This window comes from Xyrauchen texanus, chromosome 38, assembly GCF_025860055.1.
Source record: "Xyrauchen texanus isolate HMW12.3.18 chromosome 38, RBS_HiC_50CHRs, whole genome shotgun sequence".
Taxonomy (NCBI): Eukaryota; Metazoa; Chordata; class Actinopteri; order Cypriniformes; family Catostomidae; genus Xyrauchen; species Xyrauchen texanus.
The window spans coordinates 34,322,050-34,349,768 of record NC_068313.1 but is presented as its reverse complement, the minus strand read 5'-3'; the positions used below and the strand labels follow the sequence as shown (position 1 = coordinate 34,349,768).

At 38.2% G+C, this 27,719-nt stretch overlaps 1 protein-coding gene across 7 annotated transcripts in view; it reads right to left on the bottom strand.

Moving 5' to 3' along the window:
- Positions 1-8,762: 8,762 nt before the first annotated feature.
- Positions 8,763-27,719, bottom strand: part of LOC127631743 (sodium/calcium exchanger 2-like) — a 97,177-nt gene continuing 78,220 nt past the window's right edge. The window contains exons 3-13 of one of the 7 annotated variants that reach the window (XM_052110037.1): positions 25,111-25,338; positions 24,522-24,709; positions 24,368-24,416; positions 23,349-23,804; positions 17,336-17,712; positions 15,534-15,637; positions 13,115-13,132; positions 12,227-12,351; positions 10,119-10,218; positions 9,734-10,012; positions 8,763-9,139 (exon numbers count right to left, since the gene is read on the bottom strand). In XM_052110037.1, the coding sequence (XP_051965997.1) occupies positions 8,763-9,139; positions 9,734-10,012; positions 10,119-10,218; positions 12,227-12,351; positions 13,115-13,132; positions 15,534-15,637; positions 17,336-17,712; positions 23,349-23,804; positions 24,368-24,416; positions 24,522-24,709; positions 25,111-25,338 (2,301 nt within the window). Of the gene's footprint in view, positions 9,140-9,733; positions 10,013-10,118; positions 10,219-12,226; positions 12,352-13,114; positions 13,133-14,869; positions 14,897-15,519; positions 15,638-17,335; positions 17,713-23,348; positions 23,805-24,367; positions 24,710-25,110; positions 25,339-27,719 lie in introns of all 7 variants that reach the window. The other 6 variants (XM_052110040.1, XM_052110033.1, XM_052110035.1 and 3 more) reach the window with 6 other exon arrangements.

The window sequence follows — 27,719 nt, the reverse complement described above, 5'->3', positions numbered from 1 at the left end:
CGTGCTGGTTTCTGACGTCATAGGTAGGTCTTGCAGTCATCATCGGTCCCCCACTCGAGTGCGCCACCAAAGACGTTTTAGGGACCCCCAGAGCTTTATATACAGAGCCGAATCGTGTTTACGACCAGTAGACTTGAATATTTTGTCATCTACATAGTGTTTATATATATATATATATATATATATATATATAAACTACAAGCTGGTCATAAGAACCCACGTGACCAAAGTAATGAGCCATTTGCCGAAAGTTCTCTGAATGTTGCAAGGAGGGTTGTTGTAGATTCAAGGTGAGGATTAGAGCTGAAACAACACAAAACCAGTGTTTCCCAACTCTGCATTCCTGTCTGAGTTGCTCAATTGGACAGAATAAGGTGTTACACTGAATGTGGGTGTGAGATGGTGTGTTAGGATTTGTTTTCTTTGGCGTTCATGAATGGGGTATTATAAGCATACTATAAGTTGATTGGCTTTGAAATGTTATCTGATATTGATTGGTAATTCATTTGTAAGAAGGTAGCCTATTTTATGCTCGAAAGGTGATATATTTGTCAAAAAATATAGTGTAAGTAAATGTTTAATGCAACCACCCAGCAAATGCAGAACGTTCCCCTGAGTTTAGCATATGGTTCCCGTTTGGATATGTTTTGGGGAACCAAAGACTAACTTTTTAGGAACTTTCTCTGTATGTTTTTTTTTTTACTCACCAAAAACTAACGTTCCCAGAACGTCAAAAATGGTTAGGTGGGCCCTTTAAATGAAAAATACAAAAAGATAAATGGCGTTGCATCATTTGAATATACACTATGGTCTATTTGAATATCATTTGAATATACACTATGGTCTATTTTTTCTCACAAGTTTTGTTTTGTTCACAGCAAATTTGCCTGAGCTTCTTGGCGTGAATTATTATTATTATTATTGTAATTATATGCATCTAAATTATGCAAGTTTTTATTAGCTAGCTTGGGCATGCTACATTTTGAATATGGTTTAATACGTGAAATATGCAGTCTCGGTGGCCATCTAGTGACTGATTTATAGAGTTACATTGGATCCCCTCAGAACAACAAAATATATTTGTATTAATAGCGGAAAATTGATCCCGTTATAAATGTAACATAGGCTTCACATAGGCAACATGATATCACACGTCAGTATTTTAATGATAAATATTTTCCAATACTTTCAGAGAACAGCCATTGAAGCGTCAGATAATTCCTGTCACCTCGCGATTGTCGTCATATTGCCGCCTATTTTCATTTTTGGCGCGAACTGGCAGTAACAAGCATACAATAACCTACACACGGAGACATGCTCAAATGAAAGACTTTTGATTAAAACTTTAAGGATTTTGTGTCATTAAGCAGCCCAAACCCATCCATCTGGAGGTAAGCAACTAAAAGCAACTTTCTTACAGTTAAATGTGTCTGAACATTTTCAGATTTGGTGAAAATGTTCATGTGGACATTGTATTTTATCATTGGTATTAGGAAAACATGAATTTCACTCAGAGATGAAATCTTTAATAATAATAATAATAATAATATTAATAATAAAAACAACACTCAAGGACAGAGAATGTTTTAAATAAATAAACTATATTCAGTAAGTTCTGCTTGATATTAAGTGTTTTTTCTTCTTGAGACACACTACAGTACACATCATGCCATGTTCTTCAAAACACATCTCCTCCACCATTTAGTGTCCTTTAGACTCTTTTTCTTCCATAAAAATAAACAAACAGAATGAAAACACACAAACATGAAAACTTAAATATTACGTATTAATTCTAGTGAATTATTACAGTATTTGATAATAACATCACATCTTTTTTTCCAATTCTGACAGTAAATCAGTAATTGTTTAAAGTAATATATGGTCACCAATAAAGGTGCACCAAAACAGGGCAGGGCACAAGACCAGTTTGGTAGGACGCAAACAACATACAAACCTGTGAGGAAAAGACAGATATTCACATCAAGAAAAGTAAAAGCTTTTGTTCACATTTCTTTAGGCAAAAAGGAAATAAAGTTGTAACAACCTTTTTGTCAATAGGTTACCTTCCCCGCTTCTAATTCTATCCCAACACGAGAAAGATGAACTTCGTACAAACAGGTACATCATGCATTTTTCACATTAGAGGCACATGTACAAAAAACCAAACAAAAAAAAACAGCAGAGCTTCACATTTACAGTAATGAACACAGTCCAACAGCTGGTTGACATTAGAAATGCAACATCACCACCAGAATATATGAAGACGTGTATCAGAGAATGCCATGGTGGCATTTCCTCAATTAACATGCTTTCACACAGTCACAAACAAGACAGTTACAACTAGAGTGTAATTTATTCAGTTATCATGAGTTATTAGTTAAAGCCAAAGTCTTTTTAAATAAATTAATAAATAAAATATCCTTTGGCCCAGTGCACAAGAAACTGTTTCACAGGGACTGTGACATATTTGTAATTCATTATAGACCGACAGACAGGTAGACAGGTAGACAGATAGATAGATAGATAGATAGATAGATAGATAGATAGATAGATAGATAGATAGATGAGTGACATATTGCCTAATTAAAGTGAGCAGCATAGAGACCAAAATATGCTGCAACTAACAAAAACTGCCATTGGATTCTGAATTATCGTACAACATATGGTGATGTCTTTCAATCCAGTTAAACCCTACCAAGGATAGTTCAATATCTTGGAAATAGTTATCAAAAACCATTACTTCAACAACTATTGAGGTTTTTATCAATTTCAGTACACTTGGAAGTAGAAAAATCACCTTCTGAAAATGTCTCAAAGTCGTATTCCAAAAAGTTGTACAAATCTTTCGACATTAACAATGTCATAAAAACAGTAAACATCTGACATTCAGGGCAATAGGTGATTTCGATAAACTGACTCCAGCTAAGTTCATACAATAGTTAATAACATTGATGATTAAACTAAGAATCAGTTTGGACCATCACAAAATTGCTCCACCCCACAAACTCAAGACTCTCCATTTCATTTTTCGGATTTATTGCACTTTCTTTTTGTAGCGTTAAGAACACGCCAACATGCACTAAAGGAAACCTTAAAGCAAGCAACAGGGTCTAGATAGGCACCATGTATAATTCAAGGGTTTAATGCAATGCCAGTGCATGCACGATATCACGTGCAAAGGGGATGTTAGCATATTGCATGCTTTGTCTCAATCATTTTGGTTTCTGTTGAAAATAGAAACATTATTAACACTTAATACGATACAGTAACAATGCTAATTCAATTATGTCTCTTAAGGCAATAATTGGGTGAAACGGAAACAAGGAAATAAAAGACGTAACAGGTTTATTATTCTAATGATCTAGGTACTAGGATATACCCCTACTTTAGGTTTTTAGATATCGAGATAAGTATGAATATCTCGTTAAAAGTTATACAGATGCTTTGTCTACTTATAACCTAATGATTTAACAGTCCGTTTAAGTTAGAGAATTTCTGATGGCTGAGCTGAACATACATAAAACAAAAATGTATGCTTCATTCTTGCCAATCAAAATCAAATGTTATGCTTGCCAACGTCTAATTTCTCTCTGTTGAATTGTAAACAAAGGCGCGAACAGTGTTCAGCGTAAAAAAAAAACACGAAAATGTGAGGCAAAGCAATTCACTGTTTCTGTAATCCTTTTCGGCAAAGCATTTTCCATCAACAGATCACAGAGGAATTTCTTGAAAAGAATAAGACATCCTGATCTGCTATTGATTACATAAATTCTGTTAACTGGATTACAGACAAAATACCACAAAATATATTTATAGGCAGCAGAATCTGTCCTCCAATGTAAATTAGCACATACTGTCCCTTTTAGTAAGGTAAACATCTCATGAGCACTCATGCATGCCTTCCGAGTCAAAGCATGCCGTTATAGTTCTGCCAATATGTACTCCATTAAGCAGTTCGATTGACTAGACCACAGACAAGTCCAGCCATGAAGTATAGCAGAAGAAAACAGGTTGCACCAAGAAGAACGTCACACTGCACCTCTTTATACAAACATCTACACACCGGACAGATGAGTTGACAACATAAAAATGTTTAGAATCCCCTCAATGTACATATACACACAATCCTGAGTGCTCTACAAGTAAACAACATTTTATTGTGAATCTGTTAGGGACCAGCTTTCAGATTTAAACATAACGAGGACCAATCAACATTCAGCCCCAAGTATAATGAGTCTGTTATGGACTAATCAGCTTTCATATGAACTCCTAATAGCTTTGTAAAGTATCAATCAATAAGCATTTAAATAGATTATTAATATGTTTTACAACAAGAGGCCCCAGACAGGTTTACACAATGTCAAGAGAAACTGTACAGTAACATTTTGGGATGAATCTCATGGCAAGAACATGTCTAGGTCATATTTCACTCCAAAATAAAGAAATGAAAAATTACATTTCGCAATGGCCTATTAATATGTTTGAATTGTTAGATTATGTGAATTGTAATTTTTGACCGTAATATATTGTAGATAAAATATTACTGTTGTCATATTAGATATATTTGTAGGCATTATCTAATGCAGTGGTTCTCAACCAGGGGGTCGGGACCCACTAGGGGGCCTCAGCACACTTCCAGGGGGGCCTCAAAATCTCTTAAAATGATTTCAAATATGATAGATTATTATATGTTTTATATAATTATTAAAATGCAAATCATGTATTAACCCTTCAGCTGCTTGCTTTTTATGAAGAATATATAGTTCTAGACATTTCTGGAATCACAAGTTTTGGGCAAATATCTTAAAATAGATATATCTTATAATATAAATATCTAATGGCCTACACTGGGGGCCTTTGAATATTTTCTCCGACAATGGGGGGTTCTTGGATTCAAAAAGGTTGAAAACCACTGATCTAATGAGAATATCCATTAAAATAATTGCAATGACAAAAAACAAATACTTTAGGATGCAATATAGTTTTGAGAATTTGGGTGGAAAATGTCATAAAAATAATAATACAAATAATTTTGGGGTAAAATGTGGCCTGGGTATGTTTTACATGAGATTTATCCTTTGACTGTAGTGTTTTGTAATGAGAACTGTAAAAGTCACTGGATGCATAAATGAAAGTGTACACTTCAATTCTTGGATCGTAATAAAATTTACACTTAAATCATTTTTCTTCCTAATAAACCGCTAGTCACATAGACTAAGACAATAAGCTCTCACAGTTTGTTTGAATGAGAATGAACCCCATTCAGCCATTGCAGGCAAAGATGGAGACATTATTTCTAATATACTTCGAACAGCAGTAGGAGGTGTTGATTTTTATAACACTGCTGTGGTCAAATACTAAGAGAGGAAAAGAGTTTCACATTAATTCCCAATAGGAAGCAATGCAACACACCTGACTGTTGGACAGTCTCAGAGTGAGAAATATGGAAATGGCAGTCAATGTTTTCCTGTGGACTCTTTATAGCCAGACTTTTAAAAGTGGACAGAGAAATAGGTCCATTGTCTTTTGGCAACAGGAGGTGTATAGGATGAATGTTGTGATGAGAAATGCATGTCAAAATGAGATGTGTTCCATTTCAAGAGATCCAAGTTATCATTGTAATGTCATAAAGAGAAGAATTCTATTGTGTGAGATGTTTTCTTTTTGATTAATTACAGAGAAGTGTAGTTTGCGCATTCATGTAAAATTAGGCGAAATATCATCTTTGAACACGATTTCTCTAAGCTAGCAGAGTTTCAAGAGTCTCAACATTTAATTAAATATGCCAATTTCCTTTTCAATCACTTAATACTTTTTAACACTTCTGTTCATTAGCTATTGCTGCCTCAATCCCATTCTAGCCTAAAGGCAGGTGCACACTGTGCGATTCTTTTTTTTCCTGTCCAAGACAAATTTTGTGGATCGTAAAAGAGGCAACATGGGCAGTCTTGGATTGCATTGTGCGTAAATTGCTTGTACAATGAGTCTTAGCCTTTAGTTGACATCTGGTAATGACAATATTTATGCAACACAAAGATCTTATATATCATTCCCTCCACGTTATGAGCTTCCTATCAAACATTTTTGATCAGGCCACAAAATTCCCTTTCACGTAGCCACAATGTGTATATTTTCAAGCACAATCTTAAACTGATTATGCTTAATAAGCCAGCACTGTGTGTGATCATTTAAACACATTCAAAGGTTTATTTCATCGGGGTAAGGCCATAAATGGTTTAAGCAAAAACCAATCAAAACAGGTAGATTTGTTCTCATTACCCCGATTTTCCATCGCATGGAAACCTTTAAAACCTTTACCAGCTTACCCAATGTGCACAAGTGTTGTACGCATGCCTGTGTACGTTTTGATGTTAAAAGCAGAGAAATACCAGATGATTTCAAGTCTCGTGCAATGTCTAATTTTATGAAAAAGCTAATTTTTGGTTGTTGTCAACATACTGGTGTGCATGTCTTGGACGAATTTGCCCATTGGCCTGTATCCCTCCTGGCTCCCTAATAATCACCTGTATATATGAATTGGCAACATCACTGCACTCTCCTCTCCACCAATAGTGTGGTGGTGTTCTGTCGCACTATGGCTGCCGTTGCATCATTCAGGTAGATGCTGCACACTGGTGGTGGTGAGGAGATTCCCCCAATACTATGTAAAGACAGCGCTTTGAGTGCCTAGAAAGCCCTATATAAATGTAACAACGTATTATTTGTATTACCTAAATGCACTCTTTGAGTGCACAATCTAACACGGATTATGCTTAATGAGTCGACAACGTGTTTGGTCATGTAAACGCCTTAAACGATCTTCCTTTATTGGAGTAAGGTCATAAACTGATTATTTTTGCCCATTGCCTCAATTACGAGTTGCATGTAAACACCTTTACCAGAGTTCTGACCGGTGTATCCAATGTGCGCAAGTATACTGTGCATGAAAGTTAACACTTTGATGGCAAAAGCAAATAAAAATCTGAAGAGTTCAAATACAAATTTTCTTGCGTTATCTGATTTTTTAAATAAGGTCATTATTGGTAGTAATCAGCAGGGACAAAAAACGGTTCAAGGCACGAAAACAAAGGCTGAAATGTTTAGCAGAACGTAACTGAAAACTGGAACAAAGTGATTGTCAATTGTTCCGGAGTGAAAATGTTATTTTTAAATGCAGATAACCAGTTGTAACAGGTTAATTTTGTTACAATAATTTTTTCCATTAAACCAAAGGCGAAATAGTTTAGCACAGTAAATATTTTAAACTACACCACCAGTGAATTATTGTTAGATATGATGCATTAATACAGATTTGAAGCCACCTGGTTTTGACTAAGAAGCAGATCTGTAAATAACATCATACTTAACTGTTAATTAACTGCTTGTTATGATTTCTATGCTGATCACCACACAGGAAAAAAAAATGTATTGCTTATTTTCACTTAATTTGGTGTGGCAGTGGCTTATTTTAGGCTTGTTTTTCCAGACCACCTTGTTTCTCTTGCGAGATCTGGCAACACTGCAATTGGTGTTTCACCCACCCCTTTAGCGCAGAGTACTGTCATTTTAAAAAGAACATTATTAACCGTTCTTTTATTTTGTTCTAACTGGGTAACCTTTTGGAAAACATGCTGCGGTACTTCTGATCCAGAATGAAAAAATTGCTCAGAACGAACTGAAATGAAAAACATTTAGTTTTTTGTCCCTGGTTATCAAACCATTGGTGAGCATGGGAAACACTTATTGCAGACATCAGCGCAACAAGTGCTTGTACGGTACCATTTCAATTTAATATGTCAATAAGGATGTCAGAACCGTGACACATATTGATGATATGAGGCGCACCATCAATGCTGTCAATCGTGACCAAAGTTAGGCAAGATGTATATCGTGCAGTCTGACATTGATGATGTGATATAAGAAGATGCTATTGTGCAGTCATTCTTAGCTTTTATCTAAGATTTCAATAGAGTCATATTGTATATTGATAGGCAACAATCGTAAAGGACAGAAAAAAACAAAAATAAATCGCACAGTGTACACCCGGCTTTAGTGCAGTAATACTAGAACACCTTTGACAACTTTGAAGTATTTAATATAGCCTACAAATACTGATCTGTTATGTTATGCAGCATTGTTGCACAGCTCAAATTGCGGCATCATAATATTTAGTCTGTTTGTTCTAATGAAAGCTTTATTCTTAACTCTATTTTATTGTGTCCTTGAACCATGCAAAGCCCTGTAATATAACAATGTCCAAAATGATTGCCCACCTTTGTATGGGAAACAAAAGTAAACTATTCTGGCCATGAGCTTGAGAGGCGAAAAGGTAAAAATGTAACTATTTTACAGCAGTGCCCTCTCCTTTGTTTTAGTACATTACACTGCCTTTTGGCCTCCTTTGCTACATGCTTTGCTTCTTTTTCGTGAGCTCCTCTCTCCAACACAATCTCTTATCTTATCTCTGTTCCACCTCAGTCCATGGACCAACCTCTCCTTGTTGGTTTCGACTGGGGTACTTGGTCACCTCAATTTGAATTCTCTTTTTTATTAGTGCATTCAACGGTTCAATAAAGACGTGTTGTGTTTAAATTTGTGTCTGTGTTTGTGTGTACTTAGCTTCTGAAACGTGTACCGCAAAACTAAGACCCTCACACTGGCTTCCAGCTTTAAAATCACCCTAAATTTGTTTGGAAATATCAGTATGTTATGTAAGAACTGTTTGCTGTAGTTGCAGCTTCCATTTCTCCTCTGAGTGGTTTTCAGAAGCCCTCGATGTGGCAATAGGCCTCTAGGCTGGAGAAGAGAATATAGAGGAACCAAAGACCCAGAAAGAGGAGGCTAGTGAGGAGGCGTGGGCCACGTGGGCCACCCAGTTCTCCGCCAATAGATGGTCGACGGCGGAAGAGTAGTACCGCCATGCTGACGAAGGCAAAAATAGTGAACAGGGTGACGGAGAAGGCCAGTGACCCAGGGTCCACATAAAATCGCTTGCCTTGTACGGCCCAGTAGATGGCAGCTACGGACCAGGCCACGCCGATACCCAGAAACACATTAACGGCATTGCTGCCAGTGACATTTCCAACGGAGGCATCTGCGTACTGATCCTGAGTAGCAGCGGCTTTACTGGCGAATGTGTCTGAAAAAGGGAGATAGGGAAGAAAATTTTGAGATTAGTGGTAAATCAATATTTTTTTAAATGAATTAAATTCTTTGTAATTTAGTGTAATTTACTATTAGTGTCTGATATATATGCTACAGCAGGGATTTTCAAACTGGGGTCAAGATGCCACAAGAGGGCACTTGGGGGTCTGGAGAAAATCTTAAAGAAAAAGAACATTTGCTAGTGTTAAAGTGAACATGTTAACCTAGAGTTTTACCAAATTTGACATTATTACCATTCCATTCTTTGTTCTAAAGACTGGTTGAAAATCATGAGATTTATACTCATTCTTTATTATTATTATTATTATTCACATTTTAAAATAATAGTAAAGCCATAAAACTATGAAATAATGTAAATGGAATTGTGGAAATTATATAGTGGTCAAATGTTATACAAATAAAAACTATATACGTTTTATGTTTTGTATGAAGTGTAACTTCATTCAAGTGTGTTCAAACCTTTTTCAGGTAGTGTATATATGGGTCAACATTGACCATTAAAAACCCCATATTGCTCAACCACTAATAGAGATCATTATACATCATCCAGCAGAAGCTTGGTACATACCTGGGATAGAGGTGCCCAGAGCCACAAACACCACCGCAGTGACAGTGTCACGCAGGCCTACAGTGCAGCCGAAGTGAGACGCCACATCCCCAATGATTGCAGTGAGGACCCCAATTACAATGATGGACACAACAAAGCAGGCCCAACCGTTCCAGTATTCTGTGGGCGGAACGAACGCAAACAGAACCTTCCAAAAGACTGTCAGGAAATGCATGGCGTAATCGTAGCAGGACGGGAGACGTTCCTCACGACCCTCCTCTTCATCTTCATCACCGTCACCTAAGGATGCCACACACAATTAACACACTAGTTGTAACCACACTTTCTTTAATACCATAGCACACATGCACACAATCACAAAAAATACAAGGTGTGTTAGACAGACCTGCACTGACGGTCACAGCCTCGACGAACTGCTCTCTCCAAGAATGAGTGCCAATGACCAGTGCCAGGTTAGTCTTCTTGATCAATTTATCAACGGTACTCTGAAACACAACACAGATCACAAACTGTGTCTCTTGCTCTCTTTCCAACATGTGCACAATACACTTCTAAAGCATTGGAAGACTTCCCTTTAAAGCACAGGCATTGAATTTATCTCCATGCTTTCACTAGTCTTGATATTATCATCATGACAAATTTAATGAGCTTGAGAACAGTTGTTCTAGCAACATTGATTTGATAAATGGCACTCTGAAAAAGGGTAGGGAAGAAGCTTCCCACACTAAGCATAAAATAGCATAACATAGCATAGTGGATATAATGTACATTTCAAATTCACAATGGTTTACAAGTCGCCTTAAGCATGGTTCAAACCAGGCTGATCTCAAGTCCAGCACACCTGCCACACTGCTACAAGCTTCATAGGTCCTAAAGAGACACACCAAGCTGAGACTCAGCATGAAAAATCATTGCTGAAACGTTGCTGTTGTTCTTGCAGGATTGAATGATTGAATTTTAACTATTTTAAAATTTCTCTCCGGTATTGTCTAATGACTTAGGATAAGGAAGCAATTCATAAATAAAAAGTGTCCGTTAAATTGACTATTAACCACTATGTGGCATGTCTCCGCACTGTTCAGGTGTTTTTGTTGATGCTTCTTTAAATTTAGTTTCGATGTGACGCATTGTAAATTCAAAATGGCGGACAGGAAAAATGTCTGACCTTGGGAAAAATTGGTATTGTTGGACTCTGCATGACCCACGAAATCCAAAGAGAGCTCAATTATTATTTTAGGCCCAATTATTTGAAAAGTTGTAAACATAAATGTCAATTTGTTGAATTTATTGACCAATAGGTGGCGCTGTCACCAAACATGACATGCACCCTCATATCATGGTCCTAATGAAGCATACCAAGTTTCAATAATCCAAAGCATCTACGAGATATGGCCTAAAATATTGTTTTGCTTTGACTGTGTTAACTTTGTTAGAGACTGGACAACATTTGTAGTAGAAGAATCTGAAAAGTGGTTAACAATGTATTTTATGATATTGCATGGACATAAATTGAAAATACTGGGTTCAATCAATTTGGCATAAGGAGCAAAACATTTATTTTAAGGTCACTGGGTTTAAAATTTGAGGGCAAAGGAAAAGTGACATTTTTATGTCATGGTGGCGCCATAGAGTTTGACCATGAGGCCCCAAAATTGGCCCTATGACTTTTCAGACCACCCATAATCATTGTGCCAAATTTTTACATTTTCCTATGTACAGTTCTATGGACTGCCATAGACTCCAATGGCGGAAGAAGAACAAGAAGCAGAAGAAAACTAATGAACACAATAGGGGCTTGGCCCCTAATAATCCATTTTCATCCACTGCAATATAAAAATAACATCATGAAGGAGCAATATGCAACTGGGAATCTGACCAGGCCCAGACAAAATCTGTAGCCGTTTTCACCTTTTCTGTGCTGAGGGAATTTTTTTTTTCTAAATTTGCTACAGAATGCCTTTAAATACAGTAGGTTAATAGTACTACACTCTTAGTGATAGTTGAAAGCATGATCAAATTTGCCAAAATATTTAATAAACAAACACGCAAGGGATTGGGGATTATATGAATTACAACATTCCAATTACAAAAGGAATTTTGCGGCCGCATGTTCCATGTGGGCCTACCTATAGGCCAGTATCACCAATAGAAATGCATTTTCATGCCTTATACCACATGACCTTTATATAGAGCTCTGTGATGCCTCCGCTGATCACTGTTCATGGAGTTCAAATCAGCATGCACAGTTTCACCATATGGCCACATGTCAAGCTTTTTCTAAGGCTAGAGAACAGATGGAGTAAAGGTTGGGCATCTCAATTTTGTTCAGCCTTTTGGCAATATATAATACTGTATATATGTTCTCTAATAAGGCTTTTACTGGGTTTGTTTTATCAAAGGGCTCATCATTTCGACCAAACAGCCATTTTAGCTAATTAGATTAAAAAGCATACCTAATTTTCAACATCGAATTGAAGTTTTCAGATGTGATACCTTAAATTCGTAGGATTCTTCAATCACCACCTCGAGTCGGCTGTGCTCCCCCAGAATGGGCTTCCCCATCTCTGCTATCTTCCTCGCCTCCTCCTCCTCTGCATTCAGACCTCCTTCTGGATCCTCTGAGAGAGACAGAGACGACACAGGAAGAGAGGCAGACAGAAGAGACAGGATGAGATATAACAGGCAGGAAATGGAGGGCATACCCCCTTACCTGTCAATCAGAAAGAGAACAGCTCAACCAATCAATAAGACACTACGGATGTTACAGCACACTTACACACAAACGAAACAGCACGATTTTGACCTCAAGCTTTGAGAGATGAACCAGATGTAAGTAATGCCTGAAGTTATGCTTTGGCATAATTAAGCATTACTTAGAAAGTTTAAGCTCTTTATTGTGAAGACTTGACACATTAACACTTTGAAATGTCCAAACATTTCAAAGTTTATGGCAACCGTACCGCTTGTGTTCATGTTAAGAAGATAATGCCATTTGGAAAGTCTTTTCATATGCATCCTTGATGAACTATTCCTTTGAAATATCTTTAAAAAAAAGTCCACCGTAAATGTAATTTCTTTCAAAGCATTTAAAGAAAATTTAATTTCAAAGAGTCTTGAAGCACTTCAGTTTCAATCCAACTCAAAGGTCTACTCCATTTCTCAAGGTCTGTTCACTTTGTTGATTTCTTTTAAGCGTTTTGAGCTTTTCACTTTTAACAATAAGTGTTTGATTCCTCTCTTCAGATCATAACCGCATCCCTCACAGGTTCAGGAAAGCTTTCAGCACATTCTATCCTCTCAGCTGTGACCACTGGAGTGTTTAAATGAGGGTTAGTATGGACACATGTCAGAGGTGAATCACAGGTTTATCTGTAACCTTACCTTGGTTCAGCAGCAGGGCTGCGTGGTGTAAGGAGGGACAAGAGAGATGGAGTTAGTGCTGGAGATGAGTTCACTCCATTAACAAACACCACACACAAACACAGACACAGACTTCTACATGTATCCCATTGCTATACTGTATGTTTTGGAACCCACTTGTGCTGCGTTTAAAGGCCAAAGTATACATTGTTTTTAGTGTTCTGGTACTTCTATCGCAAATTTCATAATTTTTAGCATCATATGTCTATGTGCAGTCCAATTTTTTCCGCATCTTTGGACGTCGTCAGTGCATGCGCCTACTGTTGGCTGTTCTACAGAGAGTCACAAGTAGTTGTACTACACATGCGTCGAATGCATGCATACAGGCTTGTGGTCAAAAGAGTGTATTTTGAAAGGCTGATCAGTGAGGACTTAATAGTACACAAGATGAAACAGCAAGTAACGTACAGCCTTAATTCGGAAGGCCTTTCCAACATCCTTAGAAATGCAAAATAGAGAGTCACTTGCTGTTGACTAAGCTAATAGAATTGAAATTAGTACAAATCAGGGGACCTAAAATGGCTTGTGGCTTAGCAGCACGAATGTTTATGTGGCTCAACAGAGGATTTGGCTTTCTGAGCCGATAAGTGCCCACTTGAGGAAGTCTCCTTTGTGTTTCTAAGAAAATTGTTATTAGCTGACAACATTTACCACCCAGTAGGAAAAACCCTGACTGTATGACATCACACAGACATGGTGGCACCCACAGAGATTTTCCCAATTTACCACTGCATGTAATTGTAATCAATCAGTTTTAAGCAAATTATATGTGTTAATGAGTCCTACATTAGGACCGTGTGACAGTCTGTGCATTAACAGTCTGATACGTATTGCACACAAAACTGGAATTCGCTTTCGCAAACAAATAAATCCTGATCTGATTGGCTAGTTTGATGGAACTTGTGTGAGTAAGAGCACATGGGACTTTTTAATCAGTCCTGTTCACAAAGTTCAGAGTTGATACGACTAATTAATCACTGGATTCGCCAGTGATTAGTGACATCAAATCTTTTAGATACTCATAGTTTCGTTTGAGGCATGTAACAGCAAATAATGTGGATTATGCACGAGCAAAACTGCATTTGCATTATGTCTGAAATAGTCTGTAATGAGGTTTTTTGTGCTGTACTTTGACTTTCTACACATTTCCCAAATGTTTTTTTTGTGTGTTTTCCATACGTTTCTGTGCAGATACTCGTAGAGTCTGATGCACCATTATTTAAACTCTTTTTTCATTCATTATGGTAAAATTTCACAGATACTAACACAACTGGCACATATCAACAAAAACTGTGACTGATCGCTTTAAATGTAATTCAAAGGTGCACTCATTAAGATTGTAGCTGGCTCTTACTCGTCCCATCGGTCCCAGTAGTACTTGAGGTTTAGGACTGTAATCTGGCACCCATCATCCTGGATAACTGGAATGTTGTTTGATATGTGCTTCCGCTTTACACCGAATATGTTTGTTTATCTTCTGTTTTGTTACTTTTAGTCTGTGTTTTCATCCATTTAATACCATATAAATCCCTATTATAGACATTCTTGTATTTAAGCCAAATGAATATTTCGTCTCTGGACTGTGACCGGGGCAGTAGTGACTCTCGATGGTGTTTGATGTGACAGCTGCAGGTAGCAGCGGTTTGTTTCATTACTCCAATAGGGACCTCTCGTTTGGACTTTTTACATTTTCACTTGCACTCATTCTGTTCGGACTTTCTGGTGGATCACACCATACCATCACTCTGGACTATACTGTTGACTTGGGCACCATTGTTGCCTGTAGTAAATATATTGTGTTATTTGTTTTCTTGTTTGGTTTGCTTGTCTTGTTTGCATGTCATTTTATATTAGAGCATTGGCTGAAAGCACTTAATAAAGTGAAGTTGTTTTCATTATTGTCATTGTTAGCGGAAATAACTCAGTCCATGGACACAGTTTGTCATGTGCTGTCAACATGGCAGTGCCCATGAGGGGGCGACCTGCTTCTTGTCAAATTAAACAGATTTTATTGGGTGACTGATATGACTGGAGAAATGTCAACACATTTCTAAAAAAAAGAAATGCTCTCTATTTATATTTATTTTTATGTGTAAAACTCCTATAAATCAGTGCAAGCTATATTCTCTATTGATAATGGTACACCTGAAAAACAAATGCTGACATTGACATTTTGTTTCTTTATAGGTCATTTTCTGAGCCTTCACAACGATTCACGGTTAGACAAATGATGTAGGAATTTCCCATATCTGACGTTGAATGGAAGCACAGGAATGGGAACACAGCATTGAACACATACACCAAATGAATGGCCAAAACCCCATTAAAGCTAATCTCTAGTTTGTACAGTGCAACATTACACACACATACACACACACACCTGATATTCCTCTCTTCAGCCAGCGAGGTTCCTCGAGAACGATGAAGAAATTCTCATGTTTCTCATACTCTTCATCATCAGTAATCCTCACCTGGATGGTCTGACTGCACACACACGCACACACGCACGCACGCACACACACACACACACACACACACAAATAATTAATGCTGTTTCTTCTGGGGTTACAAACATCAGTGCTCCCCCTGACATGAAATCACATTAAAAGAACTCTCGTGCACGTGCACACACACACACACACACACACACACACACACACACACACACACACACACAGCTTGCATAAATCATGGCAAATGCCAGCATTTAAATCACTTCAAAGGATGGCATGTCAATATTTAATCACTTTTAAATTAATACACACATTCATACACACTAATCCAGTCTAACACACATCTACACTTATAAAATGTGAGTAAAAAACAAAACAAAAACATACTGCTTTGAAAGAAATTGGAGGTATTTTTGTTTATTTTTCTAAACAGTACTGAACATTTTTATGCTTGAGTGTTCGATAATCGATTTGCAGGATTGATCTTTAATTACTGTTGTTTAAAAAAATAAATAATAACTAGATATATTCATATATGCACCAATCAGCCACAACATCAAAAAACCCATGCCTAATATTGTTGTCAGGGGCGGACTGGCTATAGGGAGAATGGGGTATTTTAGGGAGAACAGGGACTTATGCCGATCGGGCTGCGACTTGCTGGAGAGGGCTGCAAAACGGTCATCATGTGGCATGACCAACAATCATGCCGCGGTCCAAATCACTGAGATAAAATGTTTTCCCCATTCTAATGGTCAATGTGAGCATTAACTGAAGCTCCTGATCTACTGTATATCTGCATGATTTTTGCACTGCACTGCTGCCACACAATTGGCGGATTAAATAATCATATGGATGATTGTTGGTGCCAGATGTGCTGGTTTGAGTATTTCTGGGATTTTCACACACAACAGTTTCTAAAATTTACTCCGAATGGTGCCTAAAACAAAAAACATCCAGTGAGGGGCAGTTCTGCAGACAGAAACGCCTTGTTGATGAGAGAGGTCAACAGAGAATGGTGATTTTAATGTTGTGGCTGATCGGTATATAACATATCATTATGTGATTAGAAATGTAATATGCATTAATAAATGTGTTATAATAAAATTATGTATTAATATATTATATAATATAACTATATCTATTTGACACAAAAATACATAAATATATATGTATAAATATATATATATAAATCCATAAATATATGAAATATATTTTATTTAATTATATACATTTGCATATATATTTATAAATATATCTATATATAGGTCTCTCTAAAATTGTTCTGGGGTTGGATTTACTACCACTGGCTGACAGAGACATACGGGAATAGCATAACATTTAGTGCTCATGAATAATGTAGAGCTCTCCAGGAAAAAGGGAATAGACTCCAGACAGGAAGGAAGAGTTCATTTGCAAATTAACTTGCTGACACTAGACACGCAAGCATTACTATTACTGTGGTTCATACTTAGAGTTAAAGATTTGAAGAAAAAAAAAACACTTTAGGTACTTAACTTTTGACGCATAAGTCGCCCCACACATTTTGTGCTGCACACATGATATGACACCTTATATTGCGGCTCATTGATAAGAAGTGTGCTGTTACTTCTGAACAAGCTTCCACAGCAACACAGTATAAAAACCTAAAAAAAACATTAGCAACCACAGAGTAACACCCTGATAACCACCCACAAGCACCATTTCTTTCACACAAACACATACTTACGTTGTCAGGTCGTTGGTGAATTCCAGCTCTCCTTGTGTGTCCTCGTAATCAACACCTCCCCCCTTGGCTGTTCCGGGCTCCGTGTGGTACGGAATGATGACGGTTCCACGGGCGCCAGAGTTCCGGACCACCTTCACTTCCATGGTTCCCACACTTTCGCTCACTCGAGCCAGACGGTCCGTAAAAGTGAAGATCCCTGCATGGTCATCATCCAGGATGGTGACCATGGTCATCAGCGGTTCCACCAGCCGGGCCTTGGGTTCCTGCTCTGTGTTGTCACTCTCAAACATACCCTCCGCATCACCGACACGCAGATTCAGCAAACGCACAAAGAAATGTTCATCCTCCTCGAAGATGTCATCATCGATGATGCCCACCTAGAGAGACAGAAATACTTTTCAAATGGGGGGGAGATGGCGCCAGTATGCTTGTCAGCAGGCAGCCGTCCTGTGTTTACGTTTCATGTATTGTCTATAGTTGCTCTGTTACTTTATCTGTTTGCACAAGGAATTACCTCGCTCTTAGTTTACGATCGCGAGTCCCTTTTAAATATTCAACACTCTTCGGCAGATCTCTGCAGTTGGAATCCCCGAGGCCAAAATGCTCCCGATCCTCCGGTTTTGACATTGCTGCCGGCGGATATCTGCTGCATTCCAGTCTGCTCATTGCATAAAAAGAAATGCAATAGGAGACGAGGGAAGCGCGGTGGTGTCTTGGTTCATTTTAGGAGATCGCACCACACCTTTGCTGTGAGAAATGCTTGTCTTGTTCCAGTTTTTCCGGAGCATTCGGAACAGACACTAAAGTCCGAATCAGAGAGACTTTACAGTCGTAGTAGGAGACGAGTGAATTTCGCCAATCACCGTTCCCTGGGTTATGTCCCGCTGTTGTCACCTCAACCTCACGTTTCTCCTTCAAACTAATCTACCACTCTGAAGATGGCTTTATTTAATGTAAGATTTCTCCTTAACAAGTCTTTCTTAAATAAATGACTTTATTTCAGCCCATAAGCTTGGTCTGAATGAGTCGTTTATTTTACTCAGTCTGTTTTAAATTCCACTCATAGGCAAGATCACACATTGGATCTGATTTTGTCATTTGGCTTTCCAGTTTCAAATGTGGTTGTTGCAGACGTTTGTCTTTCAGACCACAAGCCTATCATGTTTGATATTACAGTTTCTGGTATTGTCTCTTATCTTAAACCATCAGGTTGCTGTGTTCGTTCTATCAAATCTACCACATCTAGCCATTTTTCAACTGCTTATCGCTCTTCTTCTTTCTTTTGCACCATTGAGTCTCCACGTCCAGACATGGGCATAGAAGAATTGGTCTCCTTGTTCAACTCTGTACGCACTGAGATTCTGGACGTTGTAGCTCCTTATAAATGTCACACTCCTAAACCCAGGGCACAGCCCTGGTTAAACGAACATACTCAGGTGCTCAGACAGAAATGGAGGAAAGCGGAAGTGGAAAATGAAATTTTGAGAGACTGTATGATCGAATATCAACGTTCTGTCAAGGTATCCAAGCATACATTTTTCTCTGATTTAATTTCAAGAAATTCACATAACCCTAAACTTTTATTTAGTACAATTAATGCAGTATTAAAACCTACAGCTACCACATTTCCTGAATCTACTTCGGGAGTTTGTGATCATTTTCTACAGTTTTTCATTTCAAAGACTGATGACATTACATCCAGCATCACTACTCCTGATTTAGTTCCTTTAATTTCTCTACCGTGTTTGTTCCAGCTTTCAATGATTGAATCTGTAACTCTTTCTTATTTAGTAGATGTGATTTGGCACATGAAGCCTGCTGGCTGTTCATTGGATGTTGTTCCCACTCGGTAGAGAGGTTCTAGACATTTTGGGACCTAGCCTCTTGTCAATAATAAATAGCAGTCTTATTAATGGCGTTGTGCCATCCTGTTTTAAACATGCTGTCCTGAAACCTTGAGTCTTGATTCTTCAGATTTAAAAAATGATCGTCCTATCTCCAAACTATCATTTTTGTCAAAAGTCCTGGAAAAGGTTGTTTTCAATCAACTTTCAGGATTCTTGCAGAGAAATGGTATTTTGTATAAATATCAGTCGGGTTTTAAAGTCAAACATAGCATAGAATCTGCTCTTTATCAAAGTGACTAATGATCTGCTGCTGGCGGTTGATTCGGGTAAAAGTGCCATTCTAATTCTCCTGGATCTCACCGCAGCCTTTGACACAATTGATCACGATATTCTTTTGGATCGGTTAAGAAATTGGGTGGGCCTTCAAGACACGGCCCTTGAGTGGTTCTCATCTTATCTTAAAGGGAGATCATTTTCAGGTTGAGATTGGGAATCATTCTTCTGCCTCTGCTTCTTTCCCCTGTGGAGTCACTCAAGGATCGATTTTGGGACAGCTAGTATTCTCATTATACATATTACCATTACAGTCTATCTTTTGGAACAACAAAATCAATTATCATTGTTATGCAGATGATATTCAGTGCTATCTTCCTTTGAAATCCACTGATAATTCTGCATTAGAATCTGTGATGGGTTGTCTCAAAGATATTAAAAGATGGACGGTGGCAGAAGTTTTATTCTTTGGCATAATCGATCCTTTTAATATTTGGACTAAATATCTAGGGCCTTTTGCCTCTAATCGTCATACAGAGGCACCTTGGTGTCATTTTTTACTCTCATTTAAAATTTGATAAACAAATAGAGGCTGTGGTCAGAGGTGTTTTTTTCCAACTCTGGCAAATATATATATAAAAAAATCTTTTTTGCCTTTAAAGGATCTGGAGATTGTTATCCATGCTTCTATCGCTTCTAGACTGGATTATTGTAATGCACTGTGTTTAGGTGTATTTCAAGCATCACTACCTCACCTTCAGACTTTGCAAAATGCAGCTGCAAGGCTCCTGACTGGAACTAGGAAATATGACAGTGTTTCTCCGGTCCTGGCTTCTCTGCACTAGTTACCTGTCTCATACATTATTCAGTTTAAGGTTTTAATGTTGGTGTATAAGGGCCTCAATGGGCTGGCACCAATTTATATTTCTGAACACACTCCAAGGTCTTTCAGATCGTCTCAGAGTCTACTGTTGTGTGTTCCAAGAACTCGTCTTAAAACTATGGGTGATCATGCTTTGCCACTATTGACTAAGTCTTGTCCAACCTTTTTAAGTCTAATCTAAAGACCCACCTATTCTCCCTTGCTAATGAGTCATTGTAACATATTGTGCACTATCATCTTATGGTGTTATTTTATTTATAATATTTATTACATGTTGGTCAGTTTTGTACAGCACTTTAGTCAACATTTGTTGTTTTTAAGTGTGCTATAGATATAAACTTTGATTGACTGATTGAAATCGCAAACTTAAGTTTAAAAACTTTTTTAATACACATTCCTGGTCTTATTTTGCGCAATTCATCAGTGCACATTATTCCAAAGAAAAGTAAACATGCCTCGTAAACTTTCGCAAAAAAGTAACACTTGCTCCGCCTCTGAAACGACTTTCCTTTTTTGCTTTCAGCACCAAGTCAACTTAAATTTCAATGAATGGGTGCCAGCAATGTTTCAGGAAGGAATGGTTGTCCACAAATAACTGCAAACATTGGTATGGCATGCCCTCTTTTTATGATCATAACTGATCAAATAAAAAGCCCCGCCCCACATTTTTTTTTCTTCATTAAATATCTCGTTTGACTCGAAAATACCTCACGTGATAAATATGGGTTGCGAATGTTGTTTCATGTTGACTTTAAGGTGAAGTGTGTAATTTCTGCACCATTACTCGTACCAAATGGAATTGCAAAAAATAATGTTTCAAGACAAATTTCCAAAACCCTCCAACAGTCCACAGGGTTGGCCAAAAAAAGGTGCCACTATGTCTGCTAATATCTTAAAAATGCATAAATGTATCTAAAAAATATCGAAATATTTTGGAATAAACTTAAAATATATTGTTTCATACTTATAATCAACAACTTTAAATAAATAGTTTAAAGTAAAATTTTCCATAATTTTTAATTAGATTATGTCATTCACATTGCTTCTTGGGATTGTTGTAAATTCCATCAATAAAGACATTAAATACACTTGAGTCTTTGACATTTTGTCCAATTTTCAAATACTTCTTAATGTTGTGATTCACCTTGGATATGGTTGGCTGGGTTCATGTTATGGAATCCCTAAAGATAAAATACTTCCTGAACCAAGAGGACTAAAAAGCGGGCACGCACTGTAGCACTCCATCCCCGGCCCAAACTCACTCAAATGGTTGAGCGAGAAGTTGACATGTTGGTTCATTCAAACTAGCAGATTCAAGTTCTGAAAGCTCCACAAAGCCACAGTGTTTACACACTTCAGGGGAATCAACGAATGGCGTACTAATAATTACTTATATTGTCTTTGCGCAATAAGCTAGGATACGAGAAAAAATTTTAACATTGAAAAAAATGACACTTCACCTTGAAACTAACAAAGACTTAAAGTTTAGCTTCAGGATACAGTTGCTCAGAATCTATCCCTTCAACAAAAAGTGCTTGGTAATCAGACAAGAACATCAGTTAGAGTTCAGAAATGTTCAGATCAGTGCGTCTGTCAGTTTGAATCCTCCCTCTATCTGTTTCCATGGCAAAGAGACTGTCAATCATTGCCACTCAACCAAAGTCAGACAGTACGTCCACTGCTGCTATGGATACATGGTCCTGTTTGTCTAGAAAGTAGTTTTATTACATTAAGGATAATTTCCCTGAGGCATATTGGTTCAGAAATGATCTATGCTAATAAACATTAAACAATAAGAATAAACAGAATAAACCATTTAGTCCAAGATTAGACTTTCAATTGCTGAATTCAAGACAAAGCAGTCAATGTCAATATAAAATAGCATTCACAACCCATTTGACTTCTATAATGTGACGTATTTCCCAGTGAAAGAATATTCAATAAGAAAAAAACTGTAGGATGAGATTTGATTTAAAATGTAAGATTTAATTGGGAATTGATTGGATTGTGAAACTGTACATCAGTACCCTAAAACAATGCTTAAATAGCTATTTGATTGATGAGTAACATGATTTAACACAAGTTAATGTAATGAGAGCCGGCTGGTATGTGATGCGGTATGTGTAACCTCGCTCCCTGGCCTCAAGAGGCGCACTAGTGACTGACACTAGAGGCTGTAGCATTTAGCCTCCTCATTAGCATGTCCGCCTCCCATGCTGGTGACACTGGTTCGAATCCCGCTCAGAGCATGTCGAGCAGGACTGGTTACAGTGGTTCCGTGACCTGGATGGGAGTGAGGTTTGGGGGTGTGTAACGAGAACCTGCTGGTTAGTGCTATGCAGTGTGTAAACCTCAATCCCCTGATCTCAAGAGAGGCACTAGCAACTGACACTAGAGGCTGTAGCCTTAAGCCTACATGTTAGTGCATCCACCTCCCATGTTCATGACGGCGGTTCGAATTCCGGTGAGAGCAGGTTGAACAGAACCGGTTACAGTGGTGCCATGACCCGGATGGGAGTGAGGTTTAGTGGGGTTAGTTTAACAGGAGCCATCTGGTACTTGATAGCTGTGCGGTATGTGTAGTCCTTACTCCCGTGGCTCAAGAGGCGCACTAGCAACTGATACTAGCAGCTGAACCCTTTAGCCTGCCTCCCTTGCCAGCGACGTTGGTTCGAATCCCGCTGAGCTCGAGCAAGACCGGCAACATTAACATAATTTGACATTTATTGTATTTTTATGATTTAATGATTGCTGTCCAAATACCTAAGTATTCATTTCAGATCTCATAAATGACCAGCTAAGACAAGGTACTTTAGAAACCATGTAAAACCAGCTACAACCTTAAAGGCTCAGTATGAATTTCAGTAAACTTGCGTGTTCGCAAGTTTACCAAACAAAATTCGCATAGGGTCCATCAGGCATAATTACTGATTGTGCGGATTCTCATTTTGCTAAACAAAGGTAAATGTGAGAGAGCCTTAAGCTGGTTTTTACTGGGTTTTCTCCTCACCTTTATCTCTTTTTTGGTTTCTCCTGGTTTAAACACCAGCGTTCCTTCGCAGTACTTGTAATCTGAGCCTGCATTTGCCGTGCCGTCTTCTGTACAGTAGTCGACGTAGAACGTGCTCTCTCCCAGACCGCCTCGACACACCACGGGTATTGCGATTGTGCCACAGTTCTCCATACACTGTCTGTGTGCGCTTTCTAAGGAAATGTGGCTGCAGACGGTCAGGTCTTCCTCTTCCAAAGGCTCCTTGCCGCTCGTCACGGCAGCACGTCGAGCATGATCGGCCGCATGTTTCTTCAGCACGTTACCAGCCCCGATCATCATGCGTGTAGCCTGAACGCGGTAAAAGGCGCGACTTTTCTGTTGATGGAGAAGGGCGTAGTAGTTGGCCAGCTCCACCAGTTGATCCAAATCCTTATCTGGATATTTCTGCTTTAGATCCTTTAGGATACGGATTCCCTGGAATCGAAACATTCAAAAGTCAAGACATGAAGAAAATGCAGGCTGATTTTTACTATGCTTGTTGCTAGTGCAATTAAAATTAAATTACCCAGCCTATTGGCATTTCAAGCCCACATGATTTCCTGTCTTCCAAATTTTGTGGTAGGTTTGACATCAATGAAGATGCATGTAATTTGTGTCTCATGACCCGCAACATTCCATGTTTGAATGTGCACAAGTGCGAATGAGATTTGAGAGTTTAGGGTTAGGACTAGTGTTAGGGTTTTAAAAAGATTTAGGACGAAAAATTACTCAATTTCAATCTGTTCCTTACGCAAAACTATTGTATGATTTCAGAAGACTTGGATTAAAGCTATACAAATTGTCTGGATTACATTTATGCTACTAATTTGTCTGTTTAGAGCTCGACAGCCGCTGTCTACTTTCACTGTTTGGAAAGCAGTAGATTGTGCCTCATATCTCCTTTTGTGTTCCACGGATGAAAGAAAGTCATGCGGCCTTGGTATGGAACAGAGTATAAATATTTGTATTTAAAAGAAAGTGTGTGTCTCTTTCCTCACTTCTTTACGACTCTCGTCCAGGTCTTTGGCACCGTCCATGTAAACGATGCTGTTGGAGTTGGGTAGAGTTGTCATGGCACCTGTTGTGTTGCCGGTACCATCCTGGCAATTTTCCTGCATACTGAATTCTACAGCTTCACCCCTCAGTGGAAACTTCCCATCCATCAACATCTCCATACTTTTAGGAGTCATCTCCCCCTCTGTCTCCACAACAACCCCCGTTCTTTTGTCGGCACGGTAGCGCTTGGACATGTACTTGTAGAAGAGGAGACGGCGGTCGGCGATCCAAGCCAGAATCACACAGATAGGGAAATAACAGAGAGTAACCAGTGCTTCCCATACCTACAACACACACACATTGATGTAGCCATTGCACTAATAAATCTACAGAGTGAAGAGCCACTTATAGCTACATAAAACTATAACAGACAGAGACGAATAATGTACAGTAACAACTCACTTTACAACAAATGACTAAATATGGTTTTGTGGTCAGAAGTACCAGAGCATAAACAATATTTATCATTTCATGTGACTTAGTAAAGCAAACAGTGCTTTAAAAATACACACACACACACACACACACATACATTGACACAATGGTGAATCTCATTCACAGTAATGTCCAGGTCAAATTTCACTAAAATCAATAGAAAAAAAAGATAATTCGCATTGAAGTATGACCTGGACGTATCAAGTATTATGAGATTCACCCATAAACACAAAAACCAAAGCATACACACCTCCACGATTCCCGGCGAGATGACGGAGAGGATCAGGTAGAGCCAGATGTAAGCGAAGATACTCCAGAAGGAAGTGATGAAGAAGACTCTGAGATGTTTGATCTTCCTCACCTCACCATCAGGAATCACCCACACACAGATCCCGATGATCATGAACATATTAAAGGCAGCGCTGCCCACAATGGTGCCCGGACCAAGCTCACCAGACACAAATCCATGACCACATACCTGAGACACACACACACACACAAGCAGCGTTAAAGGGATTATCAAAGGGGATATGCTTCACACATCCAGGAATAACATAAAACAGAACACATCCAAAATGTATCTGCTTTGATCACAATTGCCCAATTGAATTTTCTTCAGATATAGTGCCACCTTGCATCAGAATTGGATGAAATAAACAGGTGCCCTTAAATTGTTCTGTTGTCCCTGTGTACTAAGTTTTATGTTTAGATATTGTGCTCACAAGATACAGACTAATTAGTCAATATGGGACACATCCATAAAAAAACATTTTTTTATAACTTTTTGAATCTCTAGATGATACATACCAAATTTCATGCAAATCAGACAAATAGCCTAGGACGAATGGAAGAAAAATGTTCTGGTTGAAATAGAAATCCACATGACCAACTGATTTGGGGCCCTAAAAGATTCAGAGGAAATATACATTTTTATTTTAGCCCTTAGGCCTTCTTTTCAAGAGACAAATAACTTAAGTGTCAGCTTTTGGCCGATTCTCTCAAAATGTGTTACACATTCTCATCTAGACACCCTGAACATTGCCCAGTTTCATAAAGATCAGCCATTCATAATTAAAGATATTAGCTGCTGAAATTGGATTGGCTTCTGGCAGCCATTCTTGTTGATTTGCCCAAACAACATTAGGAAATGCCAGCACTTGCATAAAAAAAAGATACATGCCAAGTTCCAACTTTCTTGATGAAATGGTGCCGAGTTGAGACTATTCTGTAGTTCTAACTCAACATATGCGCAGCACTGGCAGAAATTTGGTGTGCACAAATTTCATTAAGTTTGGACTTTGTGTTTAGAAGATATACAGTTGTAGGTTGATAAGTGAATATGGGCCACGTCCAACCATTTTATTGGCTTTTAATTCTGAAATGCTTTGACGAATTAATTATTTTGATAAATTTTTGTCAGGTGAATAGATGATGTATATGAAATTTCCTGTGAATCGGACAAATGGCCTAGGAGGAGTTCAAAAAGTAGGCTTTTCTGAAAATTCGGAAATTATAGATAGACATTAAAAATGATTTTTATTCTAGCCCATACGTTTCCGAAGTTATTGGCAAAAATAAGTCACTGATCTTATTATATCTCCACCTAGTGTTTGTATGGGTGTGTGTGGCCGCCAGAGTAGCAGCGGAGATTTGGGACCTCTACAACTAATGGTGTCTGAAGCTCAGACACTTTAGGGTGGCAGCAGAAGAAGATGATGATGATTAGGATCAGTACAAGTATAATAGAGTTCCAGCACCATCAGTGATTGGATCCTTAATAAGATGACAGGTGATCAGATGATACATGCTATTCCCATTCAATATCATTCAATGCATGGACAAGATGTTGCATTCAATGCACTTTCTATAAATATAAATGAATGTCCTTGGGTAAGATCAAGCTACAGAAGGAAATAGAAAGCACACAGGTGTCCATTATCAACACCTGTGGCTATATGGCTGCCATATCTCTATATCTACACCAGCAGGTATAGAGCAGCTGGGCTATGGGGTCTGTCTGTTACTAACAGATAATTCACTTCGCACCTCCTCTCAAACTGAGTTTGCAATGATATTTGCAAACTGAGACCAAAATCTGCCAAATATTTTGCCTGACTGAATCTCCAACCTGCTTCCTCCTCTTAAAGATGCAATTTTCCCAAAATAAATGGTGTTTTGTGATGTTGTAAGGATAGAAACCACATAACAATTATCCTGCATTGCACGTTAAACCCTTGAGTGGAACACCGTGGCCTGACGGATGTCTAAATATATCAGATTGTAAAGTAGAGTGACAAACAATGTAGACTGACAAATATTAGCCAATAAATCTCAGCTAGCGCTCCAGTGCCACGCTAAATGTTTGCTAAGACAGCGATGATCGCCTCCCGCAGGGAAATTCACACAGATCTGAGATAGCAGACATGTTGTTTTCATGCAGTGGATAGCAAAAGAGGACTTTTCTGTCTCTCACCCTTATTAATAAACATTATCTGGACCCTTATGAGCTAAAGCAGCGGTCTACAGGCCAAATGATTCACAGCATGCATCTCAACATCTCTGAACAATTTATACACACAACATGAGGGGTCAGTAATCGGTTGAAAGACCTCACACTTGTCTTTAGTTACTGTATAGTGTTCCACAAAATGGGTATTCAATAAAAGATTCCTCTCTTATTTAAACCGTTTTTTAAAAAGTAACTTTTTAGTGTAAATGTGAAAAGAGTGGGCATGTGTACCATTCAAGTCCATATGGGTAACAAATAAGCCAACTATGCTTTTCAAATAAAACTGTTACTTATTTTATTAAATAAACACAACAATTTTGACCATTGATTTGACATTTCTTGCTAATTAT